This window comes from Phoxinus phoxinus, assembly GCF_949152265.1.
Source record: "Phoxinus phoxinus genome assembly, chromosome: 4".
Classification (NCBI taxonomy): domain Eukaryota; kingdom Metazoa; phylum Chordata; class Actinopteri; order Cypriniformes; family Leuciscidae; genus Phoxinus; species Phoxinus phoxinus.
The window spans coordinates 42,526,094-42,552,593 of NC_136879.1; the positions used below are offsets into that span (position 1 = coordinate 42,526,094).

The 26,500-nt window shown below is 40.1% G+C and overlaps 1 protein-coding gene across 3 annotated transcripts in view; it reads right to left on the bottom strand.

Annotated features, from left to right (window-relative positions):
* fam131ab (family with sequence similarity 131 member Ab) overlaps positions 1-26,500 on the bottom strand; it is a 35,255-nt gene that overhangs the window by 798 nt on the left and 7,957 nt on the right. For 2 of the 3 annotated variants that reach the window (XM_079610978.1, XM_079610977.1), the window contains exons 2-5: positions 14,743-14,836; positions 12,214-12,396; positions 9,376-9,507; positions 1-1,923 (exon numbers count right to left, since the gene is read on the bottom strand). The exon at positions 1-1,923 is cut by the window's left edge. In XM_079610978.1, the coding sequence (XP_079467104.1) occupies positions 1,418-1,923; positions 9,376-9,507; positions 12,214-12,396; positions 14,743-14,812 (891 nt within the window). In that variant the 5' untranslated portion in view covers positions 14,813-14,836 and the 3' untranslated portion in view covers positions 1-1,417. Of the gene's footprint in view, positions 1,924-9,375; positions 9,508-12,213; positions 12,397-14,742; positions 14,837-24,678; positions 24,784-26,500 lie in introns of those variants that run through there. The other variant, XM_079610979.1, reaches the window with a different exon arrangement.

A 26,500-nucleotide genomic window follows, 5' to 3' on the forward strand; every position in this document is an offset into this window, starting at 1 on the left:
TTCACATGTTAGATGGGAGAAAATTCAGAGGGATTTATGGATATCTACTTTTGTTATCCTGTAAATCAGAATATACTGTCAATAGCCTTAAAAAAATTATTTTCACCATTTTTTGGGGAATAAAATGTTATATAAATCAGGCTAGGAATAATATATTTACAAATCCCTCTGTAAATGTCTTCATAATATAGCTAGGCACAAGACTGGAAGGTTTGGTGTGTATCGGTGCGACTGAAGTGGAGATTTCAGACTTGGAGAATGAGAGAAAAGTCATTTTGAGAAAACGGGCTTTAAAGATTTATCATCAGCCAATGAGATTGCGCATTCAGCCCTTTCACTTTCCCGATTGGTTGCTGATAAACAGGAAATGACCATATTTGGACCCGACAGCATTGTACAGGAGAGAGAGAGCTTTCTAATGGTGTGTGTGATGACAGGAGACAGAGATGATGATTTATAACGCCAACTTTTGTTGAGTTTAGGAGAAATCTACAGACGCAAACAGACAAAGTTAGTAAAATAAAGACATAAATGTGTATTTCTGACTTTTTTTCACCACAAGTCTGAAAGAAGACATGTTATTGAAGACAAATATCCCAAAATCTCAAAATTTACCAGTAAAAAAAAAAAAAATGTTTTGCCTGAAGTTGAGTATTGAGTAATATTGAGTAACTACATGTAATTACTATAGGGTTAGGGTTTGATTGAGGGTTATTTGCATGTAATTATGCATAATTTATAGTTATTACTATAGTAACTACATGTAACATATGTAACAATGACACTGTAAAATAAAGTGTTACCTAATAATAAAAATAGGAAAAAAAAGCATAACTTGATCGTCAATATTCTTATATTCATTCTGTTTTGAAATACATCTCTCTGTCACGGTATAAACATTCTGCATTCGTGCGTCGCTTCATGAGCGGCAGTGACAGATCAGATAGTGAGTTTGACGTACTCAGCAAGCCATGCCCAAAAGATGCAACTGGGGACCAGGGAACAGGCGTCATGTGATCAAGACCCAGAATGCAATGGGGCCTGACGTCACATAAGGAGCAGGTTACACAACAGCCAAATCCACAAACCGTGCTAAACAACTGGACGTCCAGAACCAAACATTTATGATTTTAAGTTCAGTTCGGCACTTGCAATACATGCGGCGGTAATTAGTTTGACGTCAGTCTTATGCTCCTCCTTTTTTTGCGAAACCCCATAAGATTTTATTTTCAGTTCGTCAAGATGCATTTTTTTCCCCCCCGTGAGCCTGAGAACCAAAGATTCAGTCTCGCGTTCAAAGTCGATAACGAAGAAACGCGAGTTCAGACAACGAGAGCAAGTGACGCCCCGGAGCAAAATGCAAATTAGTGGGCGGAGTCCGAATATAAACATGCACGTCACGTCAGACTGAGAGACGTCACTGTTCCTCTCGCTCTTCTTCCTCCACGTCTTCCTCGTCGAGAGACACGATGCCAGACGAAACCACGTCTGACGGTTTTCTACGAACGGAGTATTCCGGCGGAAGACAGACTCCGCCTCCACAGTCCTTACAAGGCATGTCTTCGAATGTCTCGGAATATGTTTCCAAGCAACAGTGGGAGTGGCCTAACCGATGCCCCGCCCGGTGTAGGCGGGCCAACAGTAGCTCCTCCCCTCCCTGAAGAACGCTGAGGATCTTGGCGGTGAGTTCAGCGGCGGGCGAGTCCACGTGACGCCCGAGGTCCCGAAGCAACGGGTGTCTCTCGTCCAAGCTGTACGTGCTGGAGCAGAGCGTGTCCGACGGTGACCCCGGTGACCCCACAGGAGGTGAAAGGTCAGCTCCCACCCCGCTCTCCGCCTCACACAGACCTCGACCCCGCAGGTGAGCCTGACACACCTGAGTGTGTAAGAGGTCCCGCAGGTAATGAGGGTACGAGGACAGATCTGAGGAGACAACAGGCGTGTTAGAAGCAAACAATATTTTTGTTTTAAAGAATGTTTACATGTTTTAATTGAGAAGCGACATAATTCAAAATAGATTCTCTGAAGTCTTGCTATTTTACTAAGTTGAAATGAAAATGAAATTGCTGTCCTCGTTTACTCACTCTCATGTCCTTCCAAACCTATCTTCGAAACGCAAATGAAGATGTTTTAATGAAATCTGAGATTTCTGTCCCTTCATTTACAGATACGCAAATTTCAGTTTGTCACTTCTAAAAGTTCATAAAGAGATAGTAAAACTAATCCAGCGGTTTAGTCCAAATGTTCTGACTTGATCACTTCATATGATGAACAGGTTTGATTACGGCTTTTATTCACATATGGACATTAATCAACACACACGTCAGATAAGGTTAACGGAAGCTCAATCATGCTTGCTTGACATGCAAGAACCAATGAGGTTCATTCTCGTGTTACGCAGCACGTTTGAGCTTCTCAAGAACCAATGAGGTTCATTCTCGTGTTACGCAGCACGTTTGAGCTTCTTCAAGAACCAATGAGGTTCATTCTCGTGTTACGCAGCACGTTTGAGCTTCTCAAGAACCAATGAGGTTCATTCTCGTGTTACGCAGCACGTTTGAGCTTCTTCAAGAACCAATGAGGTTCATTCTCGTGTTACGCAGCACGTTTGAGCTTCTCAAGAACCAATGAGGTTCATTCTCGTGTTACGCAGCACGTTTGAGCTTCTTCAAGAACCAATGAGGTTCATTCTCGTGTTATGCATCATGTTTGAGCTTCTTCAAGAACCAATGAGGTTCATTCTCGTGTTATGCATCACTCTTCAAGAACCAATGAGGTTCATTCTCGTGTTATGCATCACTCTTCAAGAACCAATGAGGTTCATTCTTGTGTTATGCATCACGTTTGAGCTTCTTCAAAAACCAATGAGGTTCATTCTCGTGTTATGCATCACTCTTCAAGAACCAATGAGGTTCATTCTCGTGTTATGCATCACTCTTCAAGAACCAATGAGGTTCATTCTTGTGTTTCGCAGCACGTTTGAGCTTCTTCAAGAACCAATGAGGTTCGTTCTTGTGTTTCGCATCACGTTTGAGCTTCTTCAAGAACCAATGAGGTTCGTTCTTGTGTTACGCATCACGTTTGAGCTTCTTCAAGAACCAATGAGGTTCATTCTCGTGTTACGCATCACGTTTGAGCTTCTCAAGAACCAATGAGGTTCATTCACGTGTTACGCATCACGTTTGAGCTTCTTCAAGAACCAATGAGGTTCATTCTCGTGTTACGCATCACGTTTGAGCTTCTTCAAGAACCAATGAGGTTCATTCTTGTGTTACGCAGCACGTTTGAGCTTCTTCAAGAACCAATGAGGTTCGTTCTTGTGTTTCGCATCACGTTTGAGCTTCTTCAAGAACCAATGAGGTTCGTTCTTGTGTTACGCATCACGTTTGAGCTTCTTCAAGAACCAATGAGGTTCATTCTCGTGTTACGCATCACGTTTGAGCTTCTCAAGAACCAATGAGGTTCATTCTCGTGTTACGCATCACGTTTGAGCTTCTCAAGAACCAATGAGGTTCATTCTCGTGTTACGCATCACGTTTGAGCTTCTTCAAGAACCAATGAGGTTCATTCTCGTGTTACGCATCACGTTTGAGCTTCTTCAAGAACCAATGAGGTTCATTCTCGTGTTACGCATCACGTTTGAGCTTCTTCAAGAACCAATGAGGTTCATTCTCGTGTTACGCATCACGTTTGAGCTTCTTCAAGAACCAATGAGGTTCATTCTCGTGTTACGCATCACGTTTGAGCTTCTTCAAGAACCAATGAGGTTCGTTCTTGTGTTACGCATCACGTTTGAGCTTCTTCAAGAACCAATGAGGTTCATTCTCGTGTTACGCATCACGTTTGAGCTTCTTCAAGAACCAATGAGGTTCATTCTTGTGTTACGCATCACGTTTGAGCTTCTTCAAGAACCAATGAGGTTCGTTCTTGTGTTACGCATCACGTTTGAGCTTCTTCAAGAACCAATGAGGTTCGTTCTTGTGTTACGCATCACGTTTGAGCTTCTTCAAGAGCCAATGAGGTTCATTCTTGTGTTACGCAGCACGTTTGAGCTTCTCAAGAACCAATGAGGTTCATTCTCGTGTTACGCATCACGTTTGAGCTTCTTCAAGAACCAATGAGGTTCATTCTTGTGTTACGCATCACGTTTGAGCTTCTCAAGAACCAATGAGGTTCGTTCTTGTGTTACGCATCACGTTTGAGCTTCTCAAGAACCAATGAGGTTCATTCTCGTGTTACGCATCACGTTTGAGCTTCTTCAAGAACCAATGAGGTTCATTCTCGTGTTACGCATCACGTTTGAGCTTCTTCAAGAACCAATGAGGTTCGTTCTTGTGTTACGCATCACGTTTGAGCTTCTTCAAGAACCAATGAGGTTCATTCTCGTGTTACGCATCACGTTTGAGCTTCTTCAAGAACCAATGAGGTTCATTCTTGTGTTACGCATCACGTTTGAGCTTCTTCAAGAACCAATGAGGTTCGTTCTTGTGTTACGCATCACGTTTGAGCTTCTTCAAGAACCAATGAGGTTCGTTCTTGTGTTACGCATCACGTTTGAGCTTCTTCAAGAGCCAATGAGGTTCATTCTTGTGTTACGCAGCACGTTTGAGCTTCTCAAGAACCAATGAGGTTCATTCTCGTGTTACGCATCACGTTTGAGCTTCTTCAAGAACCAATGAGGTTCATTCTTGTGTTACGCATCACGTTTGAGCTTCTCAAGAACCAATGAGGTTCATTCTCGTGTTACGCATCACGTTTGAGCTTCTTCAAGAACCAATGAGGTTCATTCTTGTGTTACGCAGCACGTTTGAGCTTCTCAAGAACCAATGAGGTTCATTCTCGTGTTACGCATCACGTTTGAGCTTCTTCAAGAACCAATGAGGTTCATTCTCGTGTTACGCAGCACGTTTGAGCTTCTTCAAGAACCAATGAGGTTCATTCTTGTGTTACGCAGCACGTTTGAGCTTCTTCAAGAACCAATGAGGTTCATTCTTGTGTTACGCAGCACGCTTGAGCTTCTTCAAGAACCAATGAGGTTCATTCTTGTGTTACGCATCACGTTTGAGCTTCTCAAGAACCAATGAGGTTCATTCTCGTGTTACGCATCACGTTTGACCTTCTTCAAGAACCAATGAGGTTCATTCTTGTGTTACGCATCACGTTTGAGCTTCTCAAGAACCAATGAGGTTCATTCTCGTGTTACGCATCACGTTTGAGCTTCTTCAAGAACCAATGAGGTTCATTCTCGTGTTATGCATCACTCTTCAAGAACCAATGAGGTTCATTCTCGTGTTATGCATCACTCTTCAAGAACCAATGAGGTTCATTCTCGTGTTATGCATCACTCTTCAAGAACCAATGAGGTTCATTCTCGTGTTATGCATCACTCTTCAAGAACCAATGAGGTTCATTCTTGTGTTACGCAGCACGTTTGAGCTTCTCAAGAACCAATGAGGTTCATTCTCGTGTTACGCATCACGTTTGAGCTTCTTCAAGAACCAATGAGGTTCATTCTTGTGTTACGCATCACGTTTGAGCTTCTTCAAGAACCAATGAGGTTCATTCTTGTGTTACGCAGCACGTTTGAGCTTCTTCAAGAACCAATGAGGTTCATTCTTGTGTTACGCAGCACGTTTGAGCTTCTCAAGAACCAATGAGGTTCATTCTTGTGTTACGCATCACGTTTGAGCTTCTTCAAGAACCAATGAGGTTCATTCTTGTGTTTCGCATCACGTTTGAGCTTCTTCAAGAACCAATGAGGTTCATTCTCGTGTTACGCATCACGTTTGAGCTTCTTCAAGAACCAATGAGGTTCATTCTTGTGTTACGCATCACGTTTGAGCTTCTTCAAGAACCAATGAGGTTCATTCTCGTGTTATGCATCACGTTTGAGCTTCTTCAAGAACCAATGAGGTTCATTCTCGTGTTACGCATCACGTTTGAGCTTCTTCAAGAACCAATGAGGTTCATTCTTGTGTTATGCATCACGTTTGAGCTTCTTCAAGAACCAATGAGGTTCATTCTCGTGTTACGCATCACGTTTGAGCTTCTTCAAGAACCAATGAGGTTCATTCTTGTGTTACGCATCACGTTTGAGCTTCTTCAAGAACCAATGAGGTTCATTCTTGTGTTACGCATCACGTTTGAGCTTCTTCAAGAACCAATGAGGTTCATTCTCGTGTTACGCATCACGTTTGAGGTTCTTCAAGAACCAATGAGGTTCATTCTCGTGTTACGCATCACGTTTGAGCTTCTTCAAGAACCAATGAGGTTCATTCTTGTGTTACGCATCACGTTTGAGCTTCTTCAAGAACCAATGAGGTTCATTCTCGTGTTACGCATCACGTTTGAGCTTCTTCAAGAACCAATGAGGTTCATTCTTGTGTTACGCAGCACGTTTGAGCTTCTTCAAGAACCAATGAGGTTCATTCTCGTGTTACGCATCACGTTTGAGCTTCTTCAAGAACCAATGAGGTTCATTCTCGTGTTACGCATCACGTTTGAGCTTCTTCAAGAACCAATGAGGTTCATTCTCGTGTTACGCATCACGTTTGAGCTTCTTCAAGAACCAATGAGGTTCATTCTTGTGTTACGCATCACGTTTGAGCTTCTTCAAGAACCAATGAGGTTCATTCTCGTGTTACGCAGCACGTTTGAGCTTCTTCAAGAACCAATGAGGTTCATTCTTGTGTTACGCATCACGCTTGAGCTTCTTCAAGAACCAATGAGGTTCATTCTTGTGTTACGCAGCACGTTTGAGCTTCTTCAAGAACCAATGAGGTTCATTCTTGTGTTTCGCATCACGTTTGAGCTTCTTCAAGAACCAATGAGGTTCATTCTCGTGTTACGCATCACGTTTGAGCTTCTTCAAGAACCAATGAGGTTCATTCTCGTGTTACGCATCACGTTTGAGCTTCTTCAAGAACCAATGAGGTTCATTCTTGTGTTTCGCATCACGTTTGAGCTTCTTCAAGAACCAATGAGGTTCATTCTCGTGTTACGCATCACGTTTGAGCTTCTTCAAGAACCAATGAGGTTCATTCTCGTGTTACGCATCACGTTTGAGCTTCTTCAAGAACCAATGAGGTTCATTCTTGTGTTACGCATCACGTTTGAGCTTCTTCAAGAACCAATGAGGTTCATTCTCGTGTTACGCAGCACGTTTGAGCTTCTTCAAGAACCAATGAGGTTCATTCTTGTGTTACGCATCACGCTTGAGCTTCTTCAAGAACCAATGAGGTTCATTCTTGTGTTACGCAGCACGTTTGAGCTTCTTCAAGAACCAATGAGGTTCATTCTTGTGTTACGCATCACGTTTGAGCTTCTTCAAGAACCAATGAGGTTCATTCTCGTGTTACGCATCACGTTTGAGCTTCTTCAAGAACCAATGAGGTTCATTCTCGTGTTACGCATCACGTTTGAGCTTCTTCAAGAACCAATGAGGTTCATTCTTGTGTTACGCATCACGTTTGAGCTTCTTCAAGAACCAATGAGGTTCATTCTCGTGTTACGCAGCACGTTTGAGCTTCTTCAAGAACCAATGAGGTTCATTCTTGTGTTACGCATCACGCTTGAGCTTCTTCAAGAACCAATGAGGTTCATTCTTGTGTTACGCAGCACGTTTGAGCTTCTTCAAGAACCAATGAGGTTCATTCTTGTGTTTCGCATCACGTTTGAGCTTCTGCAAGAACCAATGAGGTTCATTCTCGTGTTACGCATCACGTTTGAGCTTCTTTAAGAACCAATGAGGTTTATTCTTGTGTTTCGCATCACGTTTGAGCTTCTTCAAGAACCAATGAGGTTCATTCTTGTGTTACGCATCACGTTTGAGCTTCTTCAAGAACCAATGAGGTTCATTCTTGTGTTACGCATCACGTTTGAGCTTCTTCAAGAACCAATGAGGTTCATTCTCGTGTTACGCATCACGTTTGAGCTTCTTCAAGAACCAATGAGGTTCATTCTTGTGTTACGCATCACGCTTGAGCTTCTTCAAGAACCAATGAGGTTCATTCTCGTGTTACGCAGCACGTTTGAGCTTCTTCAAGAACCAATGAGGTTCATTCTCGTGTTACGCATCACGTTTGAGCTTCTTCAAGAACCAATGAGGTTCATTCTTGTGTTTCGCATCACGCTTGAGCTTCTGCAAGAACCAATGAGGTTCATTCTCGTGTTTCGCATCACGTTTGAGCTTCTCAAGAACCAATGAGGTTCATTCTCGTGTTACGCATCACGTTTGAGCTTCTTCAAGAACCAATGAGGTTCATTCTCGTGTTACGCATCACTCTTCAAGAACCAATGAGGTTCATTCTTGTGTTTCGCATCACGTTTGAGCTTCTTCAAGAACCAATGAGGTTCATTCTTGTGTTTCGCATCACGCTTGAGCTTCTGCAAGAACCAATGAGGTTCATTCTCGTGTTTCACATCACGTTTGAGCTTCTTCAAGAACCAATGAGGTTCATTCTCGTGTTACGCATCACTCTTCAAGAACCAATGAGGTTCATTCTCGTGTTTGTACGATTGAGCTTCTGTTTATGTTCGCTGATCAATGTTTATATGTGAATAAAATCCTAAATTAAATATGTTCAACATATAAAGTGATCGAGTCTCTTCAGGAAATGTGGACTAAACTGCTCGTATAAGGATTATAGGAGTATAAGAGTCAAACCTGAAGTTGCGTAACTGTCAATGGAGGGACAGAAATCTCTCAGATTTCATTTAAAATATCTTAATTTGTGTTTCAAAGATAAACAGAAGTCTTATGTGTTTGGAACGGCATGAGGGAGAGTAATTGATGACAGAGTTTTAATTTCTGGGTAAAGTAACACTTCAATTGGCAGTGGAAACGTGTCGTACAGTGAACAAGGTGTAACCCTGCAAGCTGTAGCTGTATAAAGAGACAAGCTGGATCTCTCTCTCTCTCTCTCTCTCTCTCTCTCTCTCTCTCTCTCTCTCTCTCTCTCTGCTGCAGCAGAACACATTAAACTTGCAGGAGAAATGAATGCTGGAATATCAAATAGCACTGGAGAGCAAAACTAAAGAGAGGGGGAAGTCATGTTTTCTGAATGAAAGTAGGGCACTAGGACAATCATATCTGTGCATCGTTTCAGCGTTTAGTTTGAGGGGCAGAGAAAAAGAAAAACAGAGAAAATTGGTCATCATTAGCCTGAATAAAATAAAAAAAACTCAAGAATATTAATTAGATGTTATAAAAAAATGTATTACATCCATTAACAATATTGAAATAAATAGCAACTTGGTGCATCAATATATGCTTCAAATCCACGAAGAGGTGCGCATGTATTTTTGCTCTGACGTCAATCAGCTGATCAGATTTGTGTGTTTTATGAATGTGTGTGTGTGTGTGTGTGTGTGTACCTGTGCTCTGTGTAACGGGCTCGTTTGCAGGTATAAAATCTTCATCGTAAGAATCATCGTTAGACTCGTCACCGTCCACTGAAGACCAGGCACGAAGCTTTGCCTCCGCGATGGCAAACTGCTCTGCCACCCCTGAGAAAAACACACAATTAATGAAATTACATACATCATTTTTTTTTTAAATGATTCAGTTTTTATTTTCTCTTTCAGATTAACAAAATCCTAAAAACCTCGTTTTTTCCCAGTAATCTGTATGCCATTCCTTCATAATACATACACCATATTCAAACTAGATCACACATATTGGTTGCTAGGCACTGCAGTCATTTCAACAAATGTAGCAGAGAGTGCGATGTGTCGCCGTGGAGACAGGCTGAGAGATTCTTCTTTAATTGCCACATAGAACCCATATTTGATTGACAGGCCATTCTAAATGGAACTCTGCCTATATTTGAAATTGTTCTGACATCACGGTAGTGTCCTCAGGGAGACAGGAAGTGACCTCATCACTCATATCACACACAGCTCTGTCCAGACATGCTCAGTCACGTGTGCAGCGAGTGGCTTATAAAAGCAATTAGCTAATTAAGGCTCTCGCTGTGTCTCTGGTTTAATTGACAGGACACAGACTATATTAGTACCACAGAAGCACTTGCGTAAAATAACCCCAGTGCAAGCAGAGATATATATACTCAATGAAAATCTCAATTAAAAAGCTAAATAATTAAAATGGCAATAGGTGCAAAATAAAATAAAAGCAAAATATAATAAAGCAAATAAACAATTAAAATCTCAATAGGCATAAAAACATTTTTTTTTAAAGCAAAATAATTCACTTCAATAGGCACAATATGCGCAAAATAAAATTAAAGTAAAGATAATAAGATATGCACTTTTATAAAATAAAATGCAGTTTAAGAAAATAAAGCAAAATAACAATTATAATTCCAAAAGGTGCAAAATAAAATAAATTAAAAAGAAGCTTTCTTTGGGTCAACCAGAAGCATCTGATGACGAGCATTAAATTACTTTCTCACAAGTGATGCCAGACTGTGTGTGTGTGTGTGTGTGTGTGTGTGTGTGTGTGTGTGTGTGTGTGTGTGTGTGTGTGTGTGTGTGTCTGTGCGTGCGTGCGTGCGTGCGTGCGTGTGTGTGTGTGTGTGTGTGTGTGTGTGTGCGTGTGTGTGTGAGAGTGTCTGTGTGTGCCATCGAGTCAGAAGTCTCCCTCTCTCTCTCTCTCTCTCTCTCTCTCTCTCTCTCTCTCTCTCTCTCTCTCCTTTGCTTGTGTTAATTCAGAGATTCATCCTTCCATTCATCACCCTTCGTCAGCAAACACTCACACACAGCAAGTTTTTGTTGAGGTTTGGCAATTTTCCTAGAGTTCAATTTTAACCACCGTGTCACTGTGTGTGTGTGTGTGTGCCTGCAGTGGATGGACAGTAAATGCACAAACTCACACGTTGACAAGGACATATACTGTATACACAAAAAACTCACACGCACAAACAAAATGACATGAATGTTTAGTCACTTTATGAAAAGGGAAATCCTACGACAGAGAGAGAGAGAGAGAGAGAGAGAGAGAGAGAGAGAGAGAGAGAGAGGCGAGAGAGAGAGAGAGAGAGAGAGAGAGAGAGAGAGAGAGAGAGAGAGAGAGAGAGAGAGAGAGAGAGAGAGAGAGAGAGAGAGAGAGAAAAAAAGCTTGGTCACTCCAGCCTCATCCTGGGAAAGTTGGGATGGGAATCGTGAGGAAGTGAATGAATAGTTAAGGAAGCGGAGTTAAGCACACATAAACTGATGACTGGATGTGCTAGTCTGATTACTTCATTATCCTGTTAACAGGGATCAAAGAGATGGAGAGTGATTTCTCCATTAATCAGACGGTTTGCATGCAACTCAACGATTAATAATTGCCCCATACGAGATCAGTGCTGTCCAGGCTTTCTCTCTCATCAGTTAAATGCATTTGGCAGATGTTTTTATGCATCCCCTGGGAAATCAGACCAATGACCTGCTGTGGTGTTTGAAGAAGCATTAACAGAACTGATCGACATCAAACTCATGTGTGCCCCTGCATCCCAAACCCAGTCTGGAGCCGCACGGGTATATCTGTGGCAATAGCAACTATACATTGTACGGGTCAAAATTATCCATTTTTCTTTTATGCCAAAAATCATGAGGATATTAAGATCATGTTCCATGAAGATATTTAGTAAATGTCCTACCGTAAATATATAAAACATGTATTTTTGTGAGTGAATGCAGCACAACTGAACATAAATGCACAACTTTAAAGGAGATTTTCTCAATGTTTACATTTTTTTGCTCCTCAGATTCCAGATTTTCAATAGTTGTGTCTCGACCAAATATTGTCCTATCATAACAAACCACACATCAATGGAGAGATTATTTATTCAGCTTTCATGTGATGCATACATCTCAATTTCCAAAAATTGACCCATGTGACTGGTTTTGTGGTCCAGGGTCACATTTGGTAATGCATTAACATGCACTGTATTATTATTGTGAGCACTTTCAAATAATTCTAGATACTTTTCTATTAATTTCGATTTTTAGAAAGCGTTTTTCCCCCATCAACCGGTTAAAGGTACAATATGTAAGAATTTTGTAATTAAATATCCAAAAATCACTTGCACAGTGTGATATATTTCCAGCAGTTGTGTACTTACAATATCCCAAAAGTTCCCAAAGATTTTAAATTTCAGAGAAATTCTCAAAATCCCAAAATCCATTTTCGCCGTCATTAAACTAGCAGAAGTGGATTTGGACACGCACTAAGTGCACTTTAGACCCGGAGTGTGTGTCGTCGTCACTGACCGGCAGCGAAGCGCGCCTCCTGCTCGCCCTCGGACAGATGCGAGTATGACGTGAGGTGGGACTCCAGCGCGCTGGGAGCGTCCGTGGGTTTACACCAGCCCTTCCACTCGATCAGGTGCGCCACACGCCCCTGCGCCATCGCCGTGGGCTTCGTCACATGATCTTTGACCACCTGCGAGATTCCTGCACACACACACACACACACACACACACACACTCAGGGTCAGCGACCCCAATGCTGCATAATACATAATACATGAGGAATAATCCAGGTCATGGTGTCAGTCAGTACCACACAAAGGACTCATCACGTACGTGCGTGCGTGTGTTTACCGTGAAGATCTCTTGTGTCTGAAGTTGTGTGTGTGTGTGTGTGTGTGTGTGTGTGTGTGTGTGTGTGTGTGTGTGTGTGTGTGTGTGTGTGATTTATAAGGACAGATATTTGTATAATGACATGGGTATTACAATGTGCAGGTGATTTATGAGGACATTTCCAATGCATTTTATACTGTATAAAAACCATCACACCTGTGGAATGTCCTCACAAGTATAGCTAAACAAACCTGTGTGTGTGTGTGTGTGTGTCAGGTTTGGTGATCTTTGTGGAGACCGCATGACCTACATTATGAGAACAATACAGCATCTCAGTGTGTCCGAACGGAGACGCTTCATTATCACATCTATTGTTATTTCCCATTATTGCTGGGACTTTTGTTACACTACCATTAGTCAGCTTTAAATTACTCTGTTAACTATTGACAAGGTTTTAATAAGGCGCAACACCAACATCAGCAGCCGTAAAAAAAAGGAAAAAGAAATTAACATGTGTTTGACTATTGGTTAAAATTAACCAGCATTAAATTACTAACTATTGACAAGGTTTTAATAAGGTGCACCTACAACAGCAGCTTAAACTAAACTAGACTAGACTAAAAACTAAACTAGACTAGACTAAAAACTTGACTAATAACTAAACTAGACTAAAAACTAAACTAGACTAGACTAAAAACTTGACTAATAACTAAACTAGACTAAAAACTAAACTAGACTAGTCTAGACTAAAAACTTGACTAAAAAACTAAACTAGACTAGACTAATAACTAAACTAGACTAAAAACTAAACTAGACTAGACTAAAAACTAAACTAGACTAAAAACTAAACTAGACTAGTCTAGACTAAAAACTAGACTAGACTAGACTAAAAACTAGACTAGACTAGACTAATAACTAAACTAGACTAAAAACTAAACTAGACTAGTCTAGACTAAAAACTTGAGTAGACTAAAAACTAGACTAGACTAATAACTAAACTAGACTAAAAACTATTGACAAGGTTTTAATAAGGTGCACCTACAACAGCAGCTTAAACTAAACTAGACTAAAAACTAAAATAGACTAGACTAAAAACTAAAATAGACTAGACTAGACTAAAAACTAGACTAGACTGAAAACTAAACTAGACTAGACTAGACTAAAAACTAAACTAGACTAGACTAGACTAAAAACAAACTAGACTAAACTAAACACTAGACTAGACTAGACTAAACTAAACTAGACTAGACTGGACTAAACTAAACTAAACTAAACTAAACTAAACTAAACTAAACTAAAAACTAAACACTAAACACTAGACACTAGACACTAGACACTAGACTAGACTAAACTGTAATGTAGCTGGTTAATGTACCAATGCAACAGCAGCTTAAAATAAACAGATATTTGACTATTGGTTAACATTAACATTAACATAACCGGTAACCAGAATCCTGTGTGATGTATGTGACTTTAAAAAGGAAACAAAGCTGTTTTTAGAGGCAGAGCAAATTAATCATTATATTTTGTTGACAGATTATAAAGACGACGAGCATTTTTCATCACACATAATTCTCTACATATTTATATAAATATGCTTTAATTATGGTTTAGGTGTAGAATCGCAATTATTGTCAATGAAACAAATGAAAGTCCTTGAGAGAGTGGCAAAGTGTGTGTGTGTGTGTGTGTGTGTGTGTGTGTGTGTGTGTGTGTGTGTGTGTGTGTGTGTGTGTGTGTGACAATCAGCGTCTGGAGTGCCCGCGTGAGCCACTGGGGGGCACTCCTTCTCTAGTTTTCATTCCTCTTTATGTTTTACCCTGGACTGATTATGGTTGATTTTGTGCACCTGTGTTTTATTATCTTGTTTAGCGCACCTGTCTTAAGCCTGAGTGGCCCCTTGACCGGTGCTCAGTATTGTATGTGTCTGACTGCATTACCTAGCGTCGTTCCAGTTTCATAGCTTTCTAGTGTTTCGGTTCCCTGTTTATCTGCCTGTTCCCGGTTTGCCTTATCCCTGCATGGATTTGATGTTTGTTTAGACTGCTTACCTGGTTTTGACCCCTGCCGGCTTCCTTGTACCTGTCTCTGGATTCTCCTCTTAATAAAGCCTGCATTTGGATCACCACTGTCTGTTCCACGTGCAGATTCATGACAGTGTGTGTGTGTGTGTGTGTGTGTGTGTGTGTGTGTGTGTGTGTGTGTGTGTGTGTTTACCGTGAAGTGAAGATCTAGCCAGCGCTGCGATCTCGTGAATGGTGAGAGCTCGTCTGGATTTAGGTAACATGACGTTGCTGTCCTCAACATTTACCTGAGAGAAGACAACACAACACTGAGTTAAAAGCTGTAAACAACAGTTTCATTTCAGCAAAACAATACTATGGGATGAAATTAGTATCTAAATGATTAACTCATGCAAGCACAATTATCAATGAACTTGATACATGTTGCAAATATGTTTTATCCATGTCTTTCAACTTGCGTGTGCAAAATTAAAACTTGAATGAATGTGTAACAATTTGTACAAATGCAGACATTTTTGTGAATACAAATGTTTTATTTTGTATTAGTGTATCATAATTTGCGCATGCAAAAAAGAAGATGTGCATGTGTGGATCAGATGACACGCATGCATTCATTGACGTCTTTTCTGAGTCGATCTCATTTGATTCATTTGGATTTTGAGACTTTCTTTTCGCTGTTTTTAAGCATTTCACAACACACACACAAACAACTACACATGAATAGGCCTGGTGCTAATAATTAATGTGTGCACAACTACCCTTCTATTTAACAAATTCACAAATGTGCGTTGCTACATTTAAACTAATACAATACAACTTGTGTGTGCAAAATCCAGAATCACAAGAATGTGCAGCATTTTGTACAAATAGAGACATAGTTGTTAATACAAAACCTCAATTTTGTATTAATGTAGGTCAGAATGTGTGCATGCAACAAGTATAATGTGCATTTGTGGATGAGGTGACACGCGTGCATTCATTGACTCGTTTCTGAGTCGATCCTGTTTGATTCATTTGGATTTTGAGACTTTCATTTCGCCGGTTTCGCCTGGCACGATCCACACACAGCTGTCTGAGAAAACCTGCTACCACTAGATGGCAGTATTCTGCTAAAACCGACAACGGCATTATGGCATTTTCCTTCCTGAGCCTGTTAAAAAGAACGTGAAATTTCGCAGTCGAGTTCATATTATAGGCTTATTTTTATCTGACTACACATTGTAGGCTATACAAGTTTTGGAATTTGAAAATGTCTGTTTTTAAATGTTAAAAGACGATTTTCGCAGGACATTTGTTTTCCCTTGACCCTTGCCACTGTTATATAGTCTTACTATAGCACGATGAGTTTTAAAAATATGCAACCATTGTATATCGACATGAAATATTCATTGAAAATCACCTAGGCCCTACGTGTGTATCGCTGCATACATGAGAATGCTTTGACGCGCTACCACAGCTCATGATGCACAAGGGAACGTCTGCCAATTACACTAACTGCGTTAAAACGTATCATTTGTTTTCATTAAAATTACTTTTAATATTTAAAATCACATTTTCAAATTCCAAAGCTCGTAGAAGGTTCCTGTAAGACTGACTTATAAGTAAAATTTGTACAATACTTCCCTTCATGTATGTAGCCTGTATTCTGAGGAAAAATACTGTAATTCACCAAAAGGGTTTTTTCATGTTCAAAATGGTTGTAGTATGTTCCTAGTGACTAGACTGGCTTACTACAGGTGAAATGGTCCCAATACCACCCTTAATGTATTTACAGTAAACAATTTTTTTTAAATAAAAAATTACTGTAATTCACCAAAAGGGTTTTTGGTGACTTACTACAGGTGAATAATGCAAAATCTCACATGACGATCACTAGGAACGTACAAAAACTTTGGAACATGAATAGAAAAACAATTTACTGTTCAATCGAGATATTGGCTGAACATACAGTAGTTACAAGCCCCTTTCACACAGAGATTCCGGAAAATACACGGATAAAGTGACCCGGGATTTGACCCGGGTTCGTTTGAAAATGGTTCATTCACACTGCCAGTGATTTGCCGGAATCAGAGAGCGCGTTCACACACAACCCGGGTATGTCCCGGATAGACGCGTGACGTTATGATGTGCGCTTTCGATTTCGAGAAACCACGCTCGATCATTTTTTTTCGGATTCGGTCGTACACTAACGCATCACGTACCGTTCCACAAAGCTGGCGAACGATCTCAGCTTCGGCGCGGATTGCAAGGAGCTCTCGGGTCTCTGCTTCAGTCCAGTTTGCAGACATCTTTTCGTTCTTTCTTGTATCGATGACGAACACAAACTTTCTTCTAACAGAGTAACAGAGTCGCACGATAACTACGTTATTGCGAAGGCTCGTGCATCATTACTACGACACACCCCTTACGGCATTTGTCCTGGCTTTTGTTCACACAGCGCGCGTTCCGGGTCTGAACACGGCAATGTTACTAGGTCCCCAACCCGGCATCGATCCCGGCATTAAACCCGGGTCGTGTTTGCGTTCACACAGAAGGCGTTCCGGCAATTTGCCGGGTTCAAAGTGCTGTGTGAATGGGGCTTAAGTCAGTCTGCCCACCAGGCATTGACTATAACACTGGAAGTATCGTTCATTTGAATGAATGATTGGACGTTTATATTTTTTTGACTGTGAGTGGAATTTCCAGATGGTCCCTTTAGAAAATGCAGCGAATATCAAACCTAAAACCATGCCTAAAACCTACTTCACTGCGCTCTCGGACCGGTTGCTCTCCCATACACATGCAAAGTTAAACGCATCTGCAGAATTTCATGTTAAGCTTTTTAATTTTAACAGGCTCAGGAAGGAAAATGCCATAAACGTGAAACGTTGCGCGTCGCGTTCATATAGGCTCTTGTCTGTAGGCTATAAAGTTTTCCTCCCATAGAGCCGATTATTACGAAAAAGCTTAACATCAATGCAGTAAGACGCTGATATTATAACTCAGTAGACGATACACCGTATTGAACATGCAACGCGCTATTGCACGTTAGCAATATGGGTTGTTCATAATCTGATTTAATCTGTTTGCCTCTATAAAGTAGGCTATGCTTTATTAATAAGGTAGGCCTATATTGTGAACTAAATATCACTTCAATATCACTTAAATCCATTAAGCGTCTTAAATGGGGAAGAACGCTTGATTCCACTGCCGTTGTCGGTTTTAGCAGAATACTGCCATCTAGTGGTAGCAGGTTTTCTCAGACAGCTGTGTGTGGATCGTGCCCGGCGAAACCGGCGAAATGAAAGTCTCAAAATCCAAATGAATCAAACAGGATCGACTCAGAAACGAGTCAATGAATGCACGCGTGTCACCTCATCCACAAATGCACATTATACTTGTTGCATGCACACATTCTGACCTACATTAATACAAAATTGAGGTTTTGAATTAACAACTATGTCTCTATTTGTACAAAATGCTGCACATTCTTGTGATTCTGGATTTTGCACACACAAGTTGTATTGTATTAGTTTAAATGTAGCAACGCACATTTGTGAATTTGTTAAATAGAAGGGTAGTTGTGCACACATTAATTATTAGCACCAGGCCTATTCATGTGTAGTTGTTTGTGTGTGTGTTGTGAAATGCTTAAAAACAGCGAAAAGAAAGTCTCAAAATCCAAATGAATCAAATGAGATCGACTCAGAAAAGACGTCAATGAATGCATGCGTGTCATCTGATCCACACATGCACATCTTCTTTTTTGCATGCGCAAATTATGATACACTAATACAAAAGAAAACATTTGTATTCACAAAAATGTCTGCATTTGTACAAATTGTTACACATTCATTCAATTTTTAATTTTGCACACGCAAGTTGAAAGACATGGATAAAACATATTTGCAACATGTATCAAGTTCATTGATAATTGTGCTTGCATGAGTTAATCATTTAGATACTAATTTCATCCCATACAATACTAACATTTATTATCTGCACTTCAAAGATAGAATAGAATAGAATAGAATCGAACAGAATAGAATAGAATAGAACAGAACAGAACAGAACAGAACAGAATAGAATAGAACAGAATAGAACAGAACAGAACAGAACAGAATAGAATAGAATAGAATAGAATAGAATTCAGTGTGTCAGAACAGAAAATAATTGTCTTGCCTATATGGAGAAAACAGGAATAAAATAAAATAGGACAGAACAGAAAATAATAAACTAGATGACTTGACTAGAATAGAACGGAATAGAATAGAATAGAATAACTTCAGTCCAGTAGAACAGAAAATAAAAATATAGAACAGATGAAAAGAATGAGGACAGAAAAGATCCCCAGAAAAGAGAGGACTGAATAGAAAAGAACAGAATATGAAACAATAGAAATAATATAGAATAGAATAGAATAGAATAGAATAGGCAAACTAATGCAGCAGAACAGAAAATAACAGTCCTGACTAGATGGAGGGAACCGCAGTAGAATAAAGTAGAACAGAAAGTAAGTAACTAGATGATTTGACCAGAATAAAAATAGAATAGAATAGAACAGATGATGAATGTGTACAGCTGAATAGAAAAGAACAGAATATAAAATAAAATAATACATAATAGAATAGAATATAGAATAGAACAGTTGCAGTTTAATTTCAGCAAAACAACTCAAACATTTCTGCTCAGCACTTCTCATCTTCTTGTCTAATAAAGTCAAGCCTATTTAAATTGAAGTACAGCGAGTGTGTGTGTGTGTGTGTGTGTGTGTGTGTGTGTGTGTGTCAGTGTGTGACGTGGCTCGGGTTTTCCTTCTGTGGGATTTTTTTCTGCTCCCAAAAACTGCAAAATTCTTTCTCAAAGAGAGAATCCCTGAAGAGCAAATCTCCCCTGAGACTGTTCAGGTCACGGTGTGTGTGTGTGTGTGTGTGTGTGTGTAAGGTCACGTGTGTTTCTGTGTATTTATCATCCACAGGGACTCGCGGTCCACGCGTGCACCTGGTGTGTTTGAGCGAGTGTGAGGTTAAACGCATTAGCGGAAACGTCATGGCAAAGTTAATGGAGCGGTGGCAAAATAACAACGGATACATATTGAAATAAAAAACATGCGCAGTCCCCTCGAGATACACACTGATTATTCCCTACATGAGCTGGAGGTAATAACACCGTTACAGTCTGCTACACACACACACACACACACACACACGCACGCACGCACACACGCGCACACACACACACACACACACACGCACACACACACACACACACACACACACGCACACACACACACACACACACACACACACACACACACACACACACACACACACACACACACACACACACACAGTCCCTGAGGAGCTCAAGCTCAGGAAAACACAGACTCCACGAACTCGCAGCGGCAGCTTTACAAGATCTTTACCATTACAGACGCTTCGCTAATCTACGACTGGTGACCCCTGACCTCAGCCACACTACGACATCACACACAGCCCAGACACTCACGCTCAATAGAATACACGAAGATAGAATAGAGTAGACAAAGATAGAATAGAATAGACAAAGATAGAATAGAATAGACAAAGATAGAATAGAATAGATGAAGATAGAATAGACGAAGATATAATATAATAAAATAGAATAGACAAAGATAGAATAGAATAGACAAAAGATAGAATAGAATAAATGAAGAATAGAATAGACAAAGATAGAATAGAATAGAACAGAATAGACAAAGATAGAATAGAATAGATGAAGAATAGAACAGAATAGACAAAGATAGAATAGAATAGAACAGAATAGACAAAGATAGAACAGAATAGACAAAGATAGAATAGACGAAGAATAGAATAGATGAAGAATAGAACAGAATAGACAAAGATAGAATAGAATAGACGAAGAATAGAATAGATTAAGAATAGAACAGAATAGACCAAGATAGAATAGAATAGAACAGACGAAGAAAGAATAGAATAGACAAAGATAGAATAGAATAGATTAAGAAAGAATAGAACAGAATAGACAAAGAGAGAATAGAATAGAACAGACGAAGAAAGAATAGATGAAGAATAGAACAGAATAGACAAAGATAGAATAGAATACACAAAGATAGAATAGAATAAATGAAGAATAGAACAGAATAGACAAAGATAGAATAGATGGAGAATAGAATAGATGAGGAGTAGAATAGAATAAGATAAGATAGAATAGAACAGACGAAGATAGATTAGAATAGGCGAAGATGGAATATAACAAAATAGACAAAGACATAATAGAATAGACAAAGGTAGAAAAGAATGGAACAGAATAGACAAAGATAGAATAGACGAAAAATAGAATAGACGAATAATAGAATAGATGAAGAATAGAATAGATGAAGAATAGAACAGAATAGACAAAGATAGAATAGAATAGATGAAGAATAGAGAAAGATGGAATAGATGGAGAATAGAATAGATGAGGAGTAGAATAGAATAAGATAAGATAGAATAGAACAGACGAAGATTAGAATAGGCGAAGATGGAATATAACAAAATAGACAAAGACATAATAGAATAGGCGAAGATAGAATATAAAATAATAGAATAGAATCAGAACAGAAGATATCAGACTTGACTAGAATGGAAAAGAACAGAACAGAACAGAATATAAAATAATACAAAACAGAATAGAACAGAATAAAGAGGATTTAACAGTCTAGATTATATCGGTGGGTATACAGTAGAGTAGAACATATTAGAAAATATAGAATAGAAGGATTTCAGTGCAGTAAAACATAAAGTAAGTGTCTAGACTACATGGATTATGAGTACAGTAGACGAGAATTGAGTAGAGCAGACGAAAGAAGAGCAGACTGCAGAACAGAATAGACTATTCTACTCTATAGTGTCAGACTGAATCTCGACTTCTCTATTTGCATGCAAAGCAACCCTCTGAGCAGAGAGACGGACACACACACACACACACACACACACACACACACACACAGATCCACACACACACACACACACACACACAGATCCACAGGTTTTATAACAGCAAACACACAGTAATTACAGCACAAGCGCTCGACATCAGGAGCCTCATCCGTCTGTCTGTGAGGCTGGAACACACATGCATATCGATAAACGGATATATTAATAATATATATGTATATAAAGGCTATATAGACGAACCCCACGGGTCCCGCGCTTCAGCGACGCACGAGCACGGCAAACGACCAAAGACCCGCTTCAGAACATTCCCAAACATCATCTGCCTCTCACACACACACACACACACACACACACACACACACACACACACACACACACACGATGAACAGTGAGCAGTGATACCGGCTCTCCGCTCGCTCCACACAGGAACAGAAGCTTCTCCATGGAGTCCGTGCTCACCGACACGCCGCGCTATTCCGCGGGAACTCGCAGAGAAACGAGCATTTCTATAGCAACCAGTCAGTCGCCATGGAACGAGTTCTCCAAGGATACGGTGGAATGATGCTCGATGACGTCACATGCAGCACGTTTGATCATCTGTCTCTCTCTCGCGCTCTCTCTCTCTCTCATGAACACACACATCATGCAACACGCACACACCAACCAATTGCATTCCCCGTCATGACACCTCTCTCTCTCTCTCTCTCTCTCTCTCTCTCATATGAACACACACACACACACACACACACACACACACACACACACACACACACACACACACACACACACACACACTTCTCCATCATGACACCTGTGTCTGTCTCTCAATTAAATTCAAATTTGTTGCTTTATTTGTACAGTATTGCCATTTCATTAGCAATGAAAAAATTATCAATAAAGTCGATAAATCAATCAGTAAACATATACATTAATACATTTATATAAACAAGAAAAAACAAGAAAAATAATTAAGACACCCCCCCCACCCCCCCAAAAAAACTAAATATGTACAGTATATTAATACAAATATTAGAAATGTGCACATTTTATACTTGCACTTAGGCTGTATAAAATACACATTTATCTGATATATTTTATTAGTTAAATTGATACATCTGTCCATTTAAAAAAATGCTTTGAACAAATGTTGGACATTAATTTATTTGATTTGGGTCATAAGTCTGATAAGAAAAACACTTTTATTAATAAATATTAGATATGTACACATTAAATATTTATTTTATACTGTAGTATAAATTGAAAAATTATATAGCCTAGTTTTATTATGTATAAATATGTATTTATATATGTAGATTTACATAGGCCTATATAAAACTAAATACATAATTTATATTTATATTTAAATATATTTAAAAGAACAATTTCCTAACAATGCGATAATAGCCTATATTCATATTTTGAATAAATTAATTAAAAATAATATAATTTTAATTAGAGAAATATTGTATATATAGTATAAAGTTAAATATAAAGTAAATGTATTTTGCGCACTGAACCCTATCGCGCGACTGTTAAATGACATTAAGTCAAAGGCAAAACACATTAGTGCAGCGACGCTGTGAATTCGGTTTGAGAAAACCACATTAAAGAATTAATTGCTAATTACTCAGAATGACTCGTGAATGATTAGACGACTAACTAGTGAACATTTAATGAAAGTCAGCGCGAGGAACCGAGAGCAGCGCGAGTGGCCCGGGGTAATTAGGTCATTATCCACCCGAGAAAAGCTGAGGAAACAATTTTCTGCTCCGAACGCTCGAGTCTTAATCAGCTCGGATCTGACAGAGTGACGCGCGCGTCAGGGAGGGCGTTTGGGGGGCGTTGTGTGAATGCGCGATCTATAGCCTAATGATGACAGGAATAGCATGGTGAACGCCAGGCCTCGGAGCGCGATGGCAGAAGCGTTATAATAATGAATTATTTCAGTTATGAATAATGGTCAGTCATCTCGTAAAGATCGTATTTACGAGTTGAACGCACATGATTGAACGCCACCACAATATGTCGGAGATACGAGTGTGAAACTCGGGATTTTCTGCCCGATCTTTACAAGTTGTGGGCGTGTCATGAGAATCATGGCGGGCCTACTTAAAGGTATTTAATTAGCAGTGATATTGTCAGGCTTTCCTATTTATACAGCTATAAGTAGGCCTAAGTTATAATTACCTGCACAGAATATGGTGACATTATAATATAACATAGCGTAATGATAACGTTTGCAGTGGCTTCATAAATTAATTACAAACATGAAAAAGCAAAGCACACCTGATGCACATTTCTTTGTTCTTCATTTTTGTGTAATTTTTTAAGAGAAAGTACACCGCCATTTTATTTTCACTAAAGTGACTTGAACGCACCATTATGACGCGCGCAATGAAATGACCGATCGTTTCGCTAGTTTCGCTAGATAAGACCCGTATTCATCGTCTGGTGTCGTTTAAAGCCCGTTGAAGCGGCGCTGACACTGTCATCTGGACCTTGAACCGTTTGGGGCCCATTGACGTCCATTATATGGAGAAATGTGTTCATCAAAAACCTTCATTTCTTTTCCACTGAAGAAAGAAAGACATGGACATCTTGGAGGACATCGGGGCGAGTAAATTATCAGCAACGGTTTAAAAAAAAAAGTGAACTAATCCTTTAAAGGTATTTAATTAGCAATATTGTCAGGCTTTTCTATGTACTGCTAAGTAAGCTATAATTGCACAGAATATGGTGGCATTATAATATAACAATATAATATGTAGCCTAACGATAAAGTTTGCATTAAAAATCAAAGCACACCTGATGCACATTTCTTTGTTCTTCATTTTTGTGTAATTTGTTGAGAGAAAGTACACCGCCATCTTACGCTGACGAAAGTGACTTGAACGCACCATTGATCAGCTCTGATCAGATCTGACAGAGAATGACGCGCGCGTCAGCCACAAGTGCGGGCGTTTGGGAAGCGTTGTGTGAATGCGCGAGCGCGACTGCTAACCGTATATAATGATGACAGGAATAGCTGCTGGTGAACGCCAGGCCTCGGAGCGCGTTGAATAACGTGTCCCACTTTCAGCTTTCTAACCCGCCAACGCGCGACGCGGGGCGAATGACAGGGGAGGAAGGGAAAGGAAAAGGGCGAGTGCCGGTTCCGGACGCTGTGAAGTATATAAATGGAAATGGAACAGATTGAGAGGAAACTTTGGCACCTTGAGGTAACGGTCCGAGTGCCCAAATGTCGCGCCCAGGCCGCGCGCCAAACTGGTCCGCGTGTTTCCCAGCAGCGCGAGGTCTGAGGAGGAGCTCCTCTCGCTCCAGTCCACGCGCAACGCGTCGCCCGCCACTGTGGGGAGAGAGGAGCGAGCTCAGCCAATCAACACTGACCCCACGAGCCGAAGAGCACTGCCATGGCAACCACACCACCACCAGCCCACTGATCATACCGGGGTGATAGATGGATACTGGACCACAAAACCAGTCACATGGGTCAATTTGTTGAAATCACATGAAAGCTGAATAAATAATCTCTCCATTGATGTGTGGTGTGTTAGGATAGGACAATATTTGGTCGAGACACAACTATTGAAAATCTGGAATCTGAGGAGCAAAAAAATGTAAACATTGAGAAAATCTCCTTTAAAGTTGTGCATTTATGTTCACGATTGTGCTGCATTCACTCACAAAAATACATGTTTTATATATTTACGGTAGGACATTTACTAAATATCTTCATGGAACATGATCTTAATATCCTCATGATTTTTGGCATAAAAGAAAAATGGATAATTTTGACCCGTACAATGTATAGTTGCTATTGCCACAGATATACCCGTGCGGCTCCAGACTGGGTTTGTGATCCGGGGTCACTGACCCCATGAGCTGAAGAGCACTGCCATGGCAACCACACCATCACCATCCCACTGATACTGGGTGTTATATACTGATAGATAGATAGATAGATAGATAGATAGATAGATAGATAGATAGATAGATAGATAGATAGATAGATAGATAGATAGATAGATAGATAAATAGATAACACTATGAACAGTTTCAGTAGATCTGATCACTTGCTTAGTTACATCATCTCTCTAATACACTCATGCATTAACATGCAGTCAAGATGCAGGATCATGTGCATGTGCTCCCAGTTCATTAACACGTACATGTTGACAACAGGAGAAACATTCCCATGGGAAACGACAACTATAGTGTTCACTTCCGCATCATGTTATGTTCACAATGTTGAGAACTTGGACGATAACAATAGCGATCAATATTTAAATCGCTTTAAATGTCGAAGAATAGCAAAATCCATTCCACAATCATAACGATAATGACACAAACTAATGATATTTTTGGAACCATTTTTTCCGTTCGACCTGATGAACCATAAAAACATTGACAGCCAATCAGAATCCATCCTGTTTTAAAGAGCTCGAGCATTTAAAGTGACAGACACAAAACTGCATTTAATGCTTATAGTGTGTGTGTGTGTGTGAGTGAGTGAGAGAGAGAGAGAGAGAGAGAGTGTGTGTGTGTGTGTGTGTGTGTGTGTGAGTGAGTGAGAGACAGAGTGTGTGTGTGTGTGTGTGTGTGAGAGAGAGAGAGAGAGTTTGTGTGTGTGTGTGTGTGTGTGTGTGTGTGTGAGAGAGAGAGAGAGAGAGAGAGAGAGAGAGAGAGAGAGAGAGAGAGAGAGTGCGTGCGTGTGTGTGTGTGTGTAAACGCACAAGATAAAAGGTCAGAGGTCAGAGGTCAAAGCCCTGAGGATTTGCTCGTCCCGTTAACACCTCAGGCTCCAGTGGTGTCTGGTTCCACCGGCTCTCAAACCTCTTTCCTAATGAGGGTCAATAAAACCCAATACGTGCAGACAATAATAACAGTGACTGATGTGGACGACGCGGAGGTCCTTCAGTCCGGACTCCAGCGGGGGTGTGAGTTCCTCTCAGTGACACCGTTTAACTTAATGGGTGAACGTCACGACACATGCCAAGATCTCATCCACTCGCGGCCCAGTATATTAGGCACAGG